General features: G+C 43.1%; 1 protein-coding gene across 3 annotated transcripts in view; it reads left to right on the top strand.

Annotated features, from left to right (window-relative positions):
- The window catches only part of RFX7 (regulatory factor X7), a 56,970-nt gene extending 46,003 nt beyond the window's left edge, over window positions 1–10,967 (top strand). For all 3 annotated transcript variants that reach the window (XM_061447034.1, XM_061447033.1, XM_061447035.1), the window contains 4 exons: window positions 873–953; window positions 1,624–1,831; window positions 2,497–2,792; window positions 3,736–10,967. In XM_061447034.1, the coding sequence (XP_061303018.1) occupies window positions 873–953; window positions 1,624–1,831; window positions 2,497–2,792; window positions 3,736–7,047 (3,897 nt within the window). In that variant the 3' untranslated portion in view covers window positions 7,048–10,967. The remainder of the gene's footprint in view (window positions 1–872; window positions 954–1,623; window positions 1,832–2,496; window positions 2,793–3,735) is intronic.
- Window positions 10,968–13,293: the final 2,326 nt, after the last annotated feature.

Raw genomic sequence — 13,293 nt, 5'->3', positions numbered from 1 at the left:
TGTAATTATGCTTAATCCAGGTTAATGCAAGCTTCATAGTGTAAGAAAGAGAAATATAGACATATTTACAGATTGTGAAAAATTAGTCTGAAGAGGATTTGTGTGTATGTGGACTCCCAGTGTAATGCTGGGGAAAGGAAAAAAGGCTGATTTGATTTTTAGACCTAGAAACAAGTGAGTAAGAGTAATGGAGGGGGTATATTTTTGTGTACTGATTTGACGGCATCAGCGTAAGAACAAATCTGGGTATTTGTATCCATATTTTTACAGAAGAATTATCATGGGTGGGGAGAGAGCAACAAAAACAGTGTGAGATCTTGGGAAGAAGTGTCCTCATCAGTCATGTTATCTTGTTACGGAGAATTTCTGTAGTTTATTGAAGTCCCTTAGGAGAAGGAATTGTCAGAAAATTCATCAAAAAGGCAAAAAAGAGCAACTCAAAATAAAACTTAAGTTTGGGAGCACATTTTTAATAGTGATTAACTTCCGGAAGTGCATTCTTCATCTTCTTTTAGGCTTGGTTTCTGAAGGGAGTATACTCCAAATTTATGTTCATGATTTAAATATTGAGTAGCTGATTGAAACTATTCAGTGTGGTTTAGTACTTCTTTTAAGTTACCAAATTCAGTTCATCTCGCCCAGCATCACTTGCTCCTCTGTGTAGATGGAGAAGCCCAAGGACATGCCCAAGAATGCAGCCATTTGCAGGCTTCTGGTTCTGGCTGGCTGAGAGACTGTTAGTGACAGTAAGTGTTAGATCTGCTGTTGAGATTGCTTGTAAAGCTTATGAGGGGTATCAGGAATTGCTGCCCTTCCCTCTTACCCCCTAACTAACAAGCAGACTATTTAGACCTTAATTCTTGTTCACATATTGCTACAGTGGACTGAGGAAGAAGGCTTTTGTGCATATGCCAACACTGCCCAACCTTGACTTTCACAAAACTGGAGATGGGGTATGACAAATACTTGCTTATTTATATGTATTTTTGCCTGTTAACATTTATTATGTTGTTTTTCCATCTGACATTTTCAAAGCAAAGTGAAGAGCTCTGTAGTTCTTTAAGATTTTTCTTTATGGTACTTCTATTCTGAATCATTGTTTGATGTTTTTATGTAAGTTCAGAATGAATTGCAGTGCTATTAAACTAATTTAGGAGGTGAAGCAGACTTTCCCTGTGTTGCCACCCACAAGCTGTATCTTTCTAACTCTGTTTCTGTTTTGGTTATGGTTTTACCATATATTAAAAAAAAAACAAAACCAGCAAGTCAATGGAAGTGAAGAGGAACTACAGTGAAATGAGTTCCTGGGTAGTGGTGTCTGCTGAGTTGATAAGATTCTGACTGCAGGAAGCATCAGTTAGTGGTGGTCCAGATATTAGGAGTCTGCTGTTTTCTTCCAGAAACGTTAGCTCTGTATAATGCCTTCAGAAACCAGCAGCAGATTAATGTTAAGGCATTTCATTTTGAATTATATTGATGTTGTGATTTTATTTTGCTAATTTCAGGAAACACTATGAACATACTTTTGCATGTTTCTGATCATCATTTGCTCTCTTATTTTGGTTTTCATGACTTAATGACCCTTAATAATTAAAGTAACCTTTCCTCCTTTGTTTGTTGTAGTTGGATGGGGCAGAGCCATCTGGGCAGCTACAAAGTGCTGATGAGGAAGTCGTCTCTGCGGCCTGCCGGCTTGTTTGCGAATGGGCCCAGAAAGTGCTGAGCCAGCCTTTTGATACAGTCCTGGAACTGGCTCGTTTCCTCGTGAAAAGTCACTATATCGGTACCAAGTCAATGGCAGCTTTAACAGTAATGGCAGGAGCACCAGCAGGTAATGAGATAAACCCAAGACAAGAGGGACTTGCTTTGAGGGACCTTGTTGCAGCCCCCCTACCGTAGGCAGGGACACCTTCCACTAGATCAGGTTGCTCAAGGCCCTTTCCAGGGGGAAAGGCCTTTAATGTGGTCCATTTAGTGTGGCCTATTCTCATATGAAATGCATTGTGTTTAATGCTTTGGCCATTAGATAATATCAGCTGCTCAGAGCTGCGCCTCCGTGATACTTACCCGCAGGTTTCTGGAAAGATTTTCTGTTTTTAAAGCTGCCTTAGACATTGGTAACAAAACAAAAACACGGTAGCCGATGAATGTTAAAGGTTCATGTAAAATACATCCGCTGCCCTCTACTGTCAGTTGAACGAAATGCATTGGGTTTTAGTTCTGCTAACACGAAAATTGTGATTGGGATTACTGGAAATAAGGTGCCAGTACACGGTGTTTTAGCAGCGTGTCTCACAGATGGAGGTTTTGCCACAAATGTGGAAATAAACTGAAACACTGAGTAGATTTGAGGCTGAAGTGCATGGGAGCACCTCATGGGTATTCCCAGAATGGTTGTGGAGATGTCTGCCTTGTGTTCTGTGTGCTTAGATACAGAAGTGGCACTGCAGCAGACAGGGTATGTGTGGTTATAATTCATTCTTATTTTCTATTCAGGAATAAAAGGGATCCCCCAGCCCTCAGCTTTTATACCTACTGCTGAAAGTAATTCCTTTCAACCGCAAGTGAAAACTCTGCCATCTCCTGTTGATGCCAAGCAGCAGCTGCAGCGTAAGATCCAGAAGAAGCAGCAAGAACAGAAACTGCAGTCTCCTTTGCCAGGAGAGTCTCCAGCAAAGAAAACAGAAGGCACTGCAACCAACGGTGTGACCAGTATATCTAATGGAAGTCCTGCAATTCTGTCTCCTCCGCCTATTGGCATTGTTGTGGCAGCTGTCCCCAGCCCAATACCGGTAACGTTCTCCAGCAGCTCTCTAGAGAAACCACCTTACGAAAGGGTTGTAAATCACCGGTAACTAAGCGGTGTGTCAGTGGGATACAAGAACCGATTCCGTTCAAAGGCTTGGGTCCCTTGATGCTTCTCATGTCCCAGTGACTGTGTTATGCCACATGAGTTACAGGATTGATACAGAGGCAACAGAATTCTGATCACACAGCATAGGCCAAGTTCATCTTTGAAGTCATTGACAGTGGGATTTCTGCTAGCAATAATTAAGGTTATATGTGGGAAAATTGCCCTTGAGATAAAGTTTAACCAGATGAGAGAGCTGACACTAGATGTGTGGGTTGCTGAGCCTGTGGAATCTAGATTGCCTTCTGTGGGCTCAGTGCGTGTAGTGACAGCAGCAGTTTTACGTTTGCATGATTATCTGTAGTATGGAGCATCTTTGTCTTTCAGCCATACAAAACTGGGCTGGCAGCAGTGGGAAAGGTGATTTGGTTTTTCAGTTGTTAGCTCTGTTGTAGATTTCAGTAGGTTGGCCAATTTTTCTGCTCGATAGTGAGTTTGTATTTAACCGGTTCTTGAAACCCTAGCAGTGAGCAGTGTTTTGAACACATCCTCTCCTCTTTAACTTTTCTGTGTCTGTCTTTTTGTTCCATGTGGTGAAGGATTGTATGAGAATGACCCTTTCATTAGCAGAAGAGTAGACTAGTGTGTAGACCAGTGCCTCATGCGTTACAAACTGAGGCCATGTGTCTGTCTGCCAGTCTTTAAGCAGACAAATAGAAATTGTCTTGCATATAACTGAAGAGCTTGTTTTGTTTCAGTGGCATTCACTAGCTTTGGTGTATTGAGCTGTGTTGTCCTTCACCTTTGAAAGCTTGGGGGTGAGGTGGTCCATGGGCTTTGGGGACTTCCTTGCTTCATTGCCACACTTTTTTCTCTCTCTACAGGTGCCAAGGACCAGGCAGTTGGTGACGTCCCCAAGTCCTATGGGATCGTCTGATAGCAAGGTCCTGCCGCTCAACGTTCAGGTGGTCACTCAGCACATGCAATCAGTCAAGCAGCCACCAAAGACTCCCCAGAATGTTCCTGCCAGCCCAGTTGGTGACCGCTCTGCCCGGCATCGCTACCCGCAGATCTTACCGAAACCAGCAAACACCAGTGCTCTCACCATCCGCTCTCCCACAACGGTGCTCTTCACCAGTAGCCCAATCAAGACTGTTGTGCCAGCTCCACATGTGAATTCCTTAAATGTGGTAAAAATGACAGCAATATCTCTCGCCCCAAGCAGCAGTAGTGTGCCCGTCAAACAGACGCCTTCAGGTAGCAGTAATGCAGGCGCAGCAGAAGAAGGGAGGACTGGTCCACAGATCAAAAACGGATCTGTTGTTTCACTTCAGTCTCCAGGATCCAAGCCTAGCACTGTCGTAGCTGCACCTGCGGTCAAGGTCAAAATGGAACCTGAAGCATTGCTGGATGAGAACTTGGTACAGGGCCAAGAGAGCTCTGATGTGTCTAAATCCGTAAAGGCAACCCCTGACCTGCCTCCTGCTCAACTAATCAATTTTGAGGTTGCAACCTTGAAGGTTTCAGTTGATGATGTTGTGGATACAAAACCAGATAAGGGCTGTGATCAGGGAGCTGAAGAAGCAGGGACCAAATATAAAACACAGTCTGATGAGATCACACCAGTTTCTTCAGCAGGCAATAATCAAAGCACTATAAAGGTCTCAGTTGCCAGTCAGAACTTGTCCAGCACCAGCATTGGTTCACCTCCTACTGGTGAGTCTACGATTAAAGACAAAACATGCACTAAAAGTCCAAGAAAACGACAACCGTCTACACTTCAGGATTCCCAGGTACCACCTGTAAAGAAACCACTGGTGGAGCAGCTTTCAGCTGGTAATGCTGTGGAGAGTCAAAAAGCAAACAGTGTTAAGAAGTCTCCGAAGGCTGGATCATTAGCCAGCAGTGACAATACAGCAACACTTGCTCAAGTTCCCAGCAGCATACCTGTGAAGGTACCTGTACCTTCTGCTGCTGCAAACTTAACAACAGACTTTTCTTTGAGCACCAGTTTAAATACCAGTGATTCTGCTTTAGTACAGCAGCTTGCATCAGCATCATCTCCAGATATAAAAGTAAAATTGGAAGGAAACTTATTTATCATAGAAAATGATTCAAAATCTGATGGCAGCTTTAACCCAAATACGTGGCACCATATCACCAAAACCTCCGACTTTGCATCTGTGAATTGTGAACAGCAGCAAGACATCAGTGTTATGACCATTGCAGGGCACTCTGGCTCTAGTGACTTACAAGAATCGGCATGGGAGCCAGTGGACTGTGAAGGAATGCAGCAGGATGTGTACAACCAGCAGTTACAGAGCCAGATTCAGGACTCCTCCTTGGGTCAAATACAAGCACAGCCTTCAAATCAGTTACCTCTGCAGTCGGAGCTGAAAGAATTCGAGCATACAGTCCCACAGTCAAACGACAACTTCTTTTCATTTGATGATGACCTTACCCAGGACAGCATTGTGGAAGAGCTGGTGCTCATGGAGGAGCAGATGTCCATGAATAATTCCCATCCTTACGGTGGCTGTCTGGGAATGGCGCTTCAGAGTCAGACGGCCGCTCAAGGAGCTCCTGTGTCATCTCATGCAAGCAGCACGCACTTCTACCATTCGATCCATAACAACAGCACTCCCATTCACACTCCTACCCCCACGCCAACCCCGACTCCCACCCCAACCCCGACTCCAACACCCACCTCCGAAATGATCGCTGGGTCTCAGAACATGTCCCGAGAGAGCCCCTGTTCGAGGCTGGCTCAGACGACTCCTGTAGACAGTGCTCTAGGAAGCAGCCGGCATACGCCCATCGGCACGCCGCATTCCAACTGCAGCAGCAGCGTTCCTCCAAGTCCTGTGGAATGCAGAAACCCGTTTGCATTTACACCCATCAGCTCCAGCATGGCTTACCACGATGCCAGCATTATATCAAGTAGCCCTGTGAAGCCAATGCAGCGGCCTATGGCTACCCATCCTGACAAAACCAAGCTCGAGTGGATGAATAATGGCTACAGTGGCGTTAGCAACTCGTCGGTTGCAAACCACGGCATCCTTACGAGCTATCAGGAGCTGGTGGAAGATCGCTTCAGGAAACCTCACGCTTTTGCTGTTCCTGGCCAGTCATACCAGTCCCAGCCGCGCCACCACGATCCTCACTTTGGTCGGGTGACCCCCGTTTCCCCTGTGCAGCACCAGGCAGCTCCTGTCAGCAGCACCACCAAGCAAGAGGGCTTTGCTGTTCCTGCTCCTTTGGACAACAAAGGAACCGGTTCCTCTCTCAACAGCAGTCTGAGATGCCGGAGTGTGAGCCCCGCTGTCCATCGCCAGCGGAATCTCAGTGGAAGCACTGTTTACCCTGTTTCAAATATACCACGCTCTAACCTGACACCTTTTGGAAGTCCAGTGACTCCTGAAGTTCACAATGTATTTGCTAATATCCATGCAGACACGAGTGCCAATAACATAGCGCAAAGAAGCCAGTCAGTCCCTTTGACTGTGATGATGCAGACGGCCTTCCCATCTCTTCAGAAACAAACAAACACTAAAAAAATAACCAATGTGTTGTTAAACAAACTCGATTCTGATAGTGATGATGCAGTGAGAGGTTTGGGAATGAACAACATGCCCTCAAATTACACGGCCAGGATGAATCTCACTCAGATTTTAGAGACATCCGCCGCTTTCCCTAGTGCCAACCCGCAAAATATGATCAGTTCCAGCACTTCGGTTTATGAATTCCAAGCACCAAATTACCTCACAAAAAACAGCAGCACCGATCAGATCAGTTTTTCTTCCGGAGATAACCAAGCACAATCAGACATCGGAGAGCAGCAGTTAGATTTTAGCAGCGCTGTAAAAGACATTTTAGGGGAGGACAGTCTGCCAACAAACCAGCAGCTGGTGAATCAGGTGGCATCAGATCTCAATAACGTTGCATCTGTCTTTTCCAGCGACATCAGGTTGTCTTCCGAGCTCTCAGGCAGCATTAACGATCTGAATACTTTAGACACAAATCTACTGTTTGATCCAGGTCGTCAGCAGGGACAAGACGATGATGCTACACTGGAGGAATTAAAAAATGACCCCTTGTTTCAACAAATCTGCAATGAATCCATTAACTCAATGACTGCATCAGGTTTTGAGTGGATGGAGAGCAAGGATCACCCTGCTGTTGAAATGTTGGGTTAATCTTGTTTTATAATATGTATGTAGCACACTGTATCTAAGAGACAGACGTATTGTATTTGTCTTAATGGAAGTGCCTCCCGCAGCAGAAACACTTGCTATGTATTGTGGCATTTTTAAACAAGTTTGCTGTACCTGTTGCTCATTCTTCAGCAGGGAAAAGGCAGTCTTACCAATTTTAAACCAATCTGAAGGTGTCAAGGAGCCAGTGTTAAAATTGGAGTTTTATAGTGTTTCCCATTCAACATTTCTTACTGTAGCAAATAAAGAAGTGGTTGATGGCCAGCCAGCAGTGGCAGCTGTGGTTGAGGCTTTGGGAAGGTTGGAAGTCAGTAGGCTTGCCAGACTTTGCGTTGCTTCTTACGTCTTAGTAAATGATCCTTACTGACCATTGTCTTTCAGGTTTGAAATGCAGCGTGCCTGCAGATAGGTAGGTGCGGGGGGGGGTTACAAGTGGGCCAGGTGACTGACATGCAGGTGCCTGATCATTGTGTAGCTGTCTTGAGCACTGCTCAGTGGTGAACTGTGGGCAATCTCTGTAGCATTCCGGTGCCATTGGCATCGCTGGTAAAACACAGAGATGGGAAAAACTGACAGGAACGATCAAGGAAAAAGAAAGATGCACTAAATTTTTTATTTAAGAGAAATAAATCTATGTAGTTATTTTATCCATTAATATTCATGGCATACTTGATATTTTAGTTCTCGCTTCAGTGTTTTTATATTAGGTAAAATTCATGAGAAAAGATTTTGAGCACCGAGATTTAATCTAGGTATAACACCCTATTTTAAAGCGGTAGGTACTGTTTAATTATTTATCAATGCTAGAGAAGGAACGTGATACTTTCCCTCCTTTTTTAAAGAAGAAGAGCTGCTGGAGCTCATTAAAATACTATTTTTAAAGATGCGTTTGTTAAGTTTGCTCTTTCCTAACCTAGTGGAGGCTGTAGGGAGCTGGTCTTTTCTCTGTGTTTCGGTAGGTTGAGCCTTTCTGCTTTTCTTGCTCTTTTTTTTTTTTAAACAAAATATTATTAAAATATTAGAAAATGTGGTTGATCTAAAACTATTTCATACAGAGCCATAATACTGCCAGGCACTTTACAGACACACAGTAAGAAGTGATCTTGCTTTTAGAAGTACTTACTGGTTTGGGAGCCTGAGTTCCATTTTCATAAATGATTTGACAGGACTGGTGGATCTGATTTTTGTTTGGAGGTTGGTTGTTTACAGGTCCTTCCCTGACCCTCTGGAAAATGAGTTTTGGGCTTCTGATGGACTAGTTCACCTGAACCAAACAAAAGACCTTTTGTTTTTTCAGCATGGCATGGGTCTCTGTAATGGTCAAAAGAGACAGGTACTTAACTGGCCATGGCCCTGATGCTAAAAGGAGCACTTGCAGAGGCAAGCTTTCACAAAAGAGATGGTGCTCTTAAGGGATGCTATGCCTTGAGATTAGAATAAAATTGGTTTTGTCTCCTGTGAGCTAACACGTTAAACAGAAAGCAGAGCAGAAACATTTTCCTCTTTTGCATCACTTGTTTGAATAAGTGATCTTGGATTTATGAAGGGGGAGGCACTGTGAGCCCCCCTGGATTTATTTAAGGGGAAGATGCTCAGATTTTTCAGGTGATCGGTGTTTTTTTAAGTGTCCTGGTGGTTTTCTGTTTCTTTTTGCTGATGACTTGAGTACCTGGTCCATTTTTTGGCGGTGCTGATTCAACTTGTGCAGCTGCACTGGCTCTTGAGGTGCTGGTGTACCATGGCTTCTCTTGCTCTTGCCTCAATTCATCACCAGTCTATGGCCTCTTCTGCAGGGACAAACAGTTGTGCCAAGCTGTAGCACCTTATGGGGCCTGATTTCACTGTGCTTGCATCTCAAGTTTTGCCGCTTTGTCAAGAACAAACTTGGAGAGTTCAGTTCTCTCCTTGAAGCATGTGGATGTGCGATAGTGTGGTTTGATTTGTTTAAGACCAAGTTTTAACTTCTATTAAGGAAATGCGGCAGAGACTAAAACCTGCATGGTACCCTTCTGCTTGTTACCTTGCCAGGTGTCTGCCAGGAAGGCTTGAACCATTTTTCTTGGAGACTGAAGTTGCTGGGCTTGTGTTCTGGACCTGCCCATGGCCTTTTGCCAGAGATGTGCTGAACATCCTCTTACCTTTGCTTTGTTTGGGTTGTTTTCCCTGACCCTGTGGGAAGTGCCAGCACTACTGTGAATAGGCAAACCTACCTTCCGATGGAGAGCGGCGCGAGAGGCCGGGAGTGCCGGCGCTGCAGCAACCCGTGTGTCTGCATGAGCTGCTGGGCTGGTCTCGCCTCCGGGTCGCTGACACCGAGACTGAGGTGGGCTTGGGGGGCACCGGTTTTTGCCTAGCTCTGCTGTAGTGTTTTAAGAGCCTTTCTCAGAGCAGCAAGAGCAGATTTAAAGCTGATGCGGTCAAATTATGCAGCCTTCACCAAAGGTTTTTAAAAGTGCGTTTGAAATTATTGTTAAGTATAAGCATTACATTGGGCCTAACGTGATTTAATTAGAGGAAATACTCTATAATCAGTGGATTTGAAGCAAATATATCTTTAATTTAAGAAATGTTCAATTTGAACAAGGACTGTTTCAAGTAAAATCCAAGGCACAGCTTTGTACATCGGTGTGTATTATTTTAGAGGTGTTTGTGTTGGTGTTACAATTGATAATGTTAGGTCCCTGTACTTAGTGCTAGTTAGTTCTTTACAATACATTGAGACAGAGCACTACTGCACACCAAAGTATGCAATACCCAAAGGAAAAATCTGTGATTCTAACAAATGGAAGCCTGTCTTGTCAGATACTCCAAAACTAAGAATTTGAGACAGTTCTGACCCCTTGTTTACATTATTGGCTTCCTACTAACATGAGAAATGAATTATTTTGATAGCAGGTTTTGTTAAAGTATAAAAAACCTAGTGAATTTGTACCCTGTGTACAGTATTGCAGCAAACACTTTAAATTGGGTTGGTTGGTTAGTCCAGCAAACTTTCTGGGTTCATATATTGCACTAAAACTCTGTTGAACCTGTGGCAGGCACATTCCTTAGGATAAATGCAACAAATACGGCCCACAGATTAAAGTGAAAAAAAAAAAAAGGCAAAACAGAAAAAAAAGTTTTTAATGTGTTTCATTATTAAAAGGCAAAATGTCATTAAAAGTGACAGGTGAAATTGTCTTATGTAGCAATGTGCATTGATCTCAATGAGATATTTCTATTATTCTCTTACATGAGAATATTACAGCAGGAAGAATTAAGTTTAGTTTGCTTCACCATGTTAATACATGATCACAAAACGTGCATGAGTGTTAATGACTTAATCTTGTACAGTACTAGATATATTCCTGTAACCACTTTTATTTTTGTTATTCTTTTGCTGTATTGAACTGGTTCAGTGTTAACCAGGTGAGCATAGTTATTCACAAGTTATTTACTTTTTTATGTTAACTAATTCAGCTTAGTTCTTGTTGAATATGTTCCTTTCTTGGATTATTTTTTATTGTTCTGGTGTTGAAAAAACATTTTTGCATCATTTTATCATGATAAGAATTCATGAAGTAAATAATTTGCAAATAATTGCAATAAGCACTGACTTCTGAACTGAAAAGAAGGAAAGCGTTTCTTGTGCAGTGCATCTGAGGTTCATATAATAGTCTTGTACTATACTGTGCTTTATTTACTGCACCGTAAGGAAACTAAAATCCCTGTTCCACGTTTTCATTTAGTGCAGGAAATCCAATTTCTCCCCTCTTCCTCAGTGTTTTATTGTCTGTTGTACTGCTGAAACTACAGTAGTTGAATATTGCAGTAGCATTTCAGTTATTTTTTTTATTGAAAGTGCTCAAAAATTGTTTTTTAAATGTTTTCAAAAACAATAAAAACATTTTATATTAAAATGACTTCTGGAGTTTTTTCTTTACATGGAAAACGTGCATTAAGGTTGCCCTAAAATACATGGCTTTGTAGTTTGTGTTGAAGATGGATCATAGCTGCCCAGTTGTACTGACTTAAACTGCAGTTGCTGAGCCCGGTTGTACACTTAAAGCTGAACACGAAGGTGAATCTTCCTAGCTGGGGTGCTGCTGTCAGTCTGTGCTCTCAGAGTAATCTGTTAAGAGTTGGTGCTAATGGGTTTCTGACCAATTACTTCATATTCCTTTTCTGTAGGTAGCCCTTTTAAGTGGTAAGTGCTTGTGTGGTGATACCGTGACACTTGAGGGATAAAAAGCTGCAGCTTACAGCTGAACCTGAACTGACAGATTTGCCATCAAACATTAAAATAGCATTTTGGTGCAGGCTGTGCTTCAGAGCATGGTGGTGAAAGTTGTGCAGGTCAGAACTGCCATCTTGTGCACCTCTGTGCTGCAGACAGCCTGGTGGCTGCTGGTCAGAGTGTCCATTTCATGTCTGGGTGGTGGCTGCTGCTGTGGTACAGCCATCCACAGTGGTGCTGCATGGCTGGGTTTGCTTTTCAGTTCTAGTAAAGCACTCTTACAAGATAGTATTACAGTGCAGCTTGACTTGCTGCCATAAAGGGGAACATACACTGTTCTGGTCTATGGAGTCCTTTGTTTGGGTTGTAGAATCATACATAAACCCAGCAGTGTTCCCAGCTATGTGACCACAATGGAAATGGAAATTGGCTGTGCGAAAATAAGGGTGAGGATAAATATTCAGGTTTTCATGCCAAAAAGATAGCCCTGGTTGTTAACAGACTCCATCCTCAACTCCAGAGTGCTGAGATGAGCTGGCAGGTGGCAAGATTTGATGGTGGCACAAAATCACTTGGATTTGTCAAGAAAGAAAAAGAATCATCAGGGAGACATAAAGGAGTCAACATGAATGAAAGAGCATCCAAAAGATCATTTTTAACATGAGATTGGAGGGAATGCAATTAATGTGTCTTGTTGGATCCTAAATTAACATGCTCTAAAAGGAGTTCTCGGTGAACAATTCATGGACACGCTTTCTCTATGTTCCGCAGTCATAAAAAACCACTAAGATTGCTAAGGAATGAGATGCAATGTAATGCAGGAGATATAAAAGGCTATTTTAGAAATTGGTAGTTCATCTGCGGTAATAATGTGTTTTAATCAGAACATCTCAGCTGCAGACCAGAAAGATTTGCTTTTAATAAAAAGGGTCATAAGAGCAAGCAAATCTGTAGCTGTGAATGGAAATGGCCCAACAGCAAAGACTTACTTAGGAAGGTGGAAACATCAGAACTAAACACAAAATCAAAATTACCTTGAAATGTTGAAGTCAGGAGCTTTCAAAATGAGTACATGTTGATATGTTTAATGAAGACCTCCAGAGTAAAATCTGAACAACCGCTTAGAGGTATTTTTACATCTCCAGAAATACAAATCTGTGTGTGTGAATGCAGCTGGTATTCTGGAAAACAGAATTCTTCCTCTAGGGTCTTAAGGACTGGTTCGTGTAGTCTTCACAGTGTCTGTGGCACTTGATGCCACCGTCTTCTCCAGACAAAGATGCCCTGCATTATGAGGTGGTCACAGAATAAATTGCTGCTGTGAATGCTGCTCTCCTAGAGCTAGGAGGTAGGAGGAGCTCAGCCTGAACTCGGTGCTCAGCTCAGAGCCTGGGGTGAGGTATTGCCTAGTTGACCTCTGGAGCTTCCTGAGAACCTCACTTTGTCAGCATGTGTATTAACGCAGGAGGGTTGAGTAAACCCAGCTGGATCTGATTGTGCAGCATGGCTGCTCTCACTCTGGTAAAGTTAAAGCATAATATTTGATGATCGTCACATTCATTAGCAAACTTTAATTATCTGGGCTGCCTCTGTTGTGTAAGTCAGAGATAACCAGTCTTGCTGCCTTCATCCCCCTCTTACAAATGGCAAGTGTTAAGACTGGATAAGGAGAGAAAGCACGAGAAAAATATACTCTGGAAGACAACTCCAAACTTAAGAGATGAGCAGTGACCTTACTGTACACTTTAGGTGTTCCTGAGAAATGTATGTAAGGGAGTGCAATAAAACCTAGAAACTTAGCATTCCTAATAGTTACCTGTATTCACCCAGACCAGAAGAGCATTACACATTGAGGAGTTAGTGATCTACCTAACAGTTAACAATTAACCTAAATATGCCCAGGCCTGTACTGCCTGCAGGGTAAACTTGGCCAGGTGACCACAGGAGAGGAGCCTGCAGGCAGCTCCCACCAGTGCTGGTGATTGCACCATCTGTGTGTCCTTGCCTTGGAA

The sequence above is a fragment of the Pezoporus flaviventris genome, unplaced genomic scaffold (genome assembly GCF_033815535.1).
Source record: "Pezoporus flaviventris isolate CSIRO_AGI_PZ_B2104156 unplaced genomic scaffold, CSIRO_AGI_Pfla_v1 ptg000006l, whole genome shotgun sequence".
NCBI lineage: Eukaryota > Metazoa > Chordata > Aves > Psittaciformes > Psittacidae > Pezoporus > Pezoporus flaviventris.
This window is presented reverse-complemented; position numbering and strand designations above follow the sequence as displayed.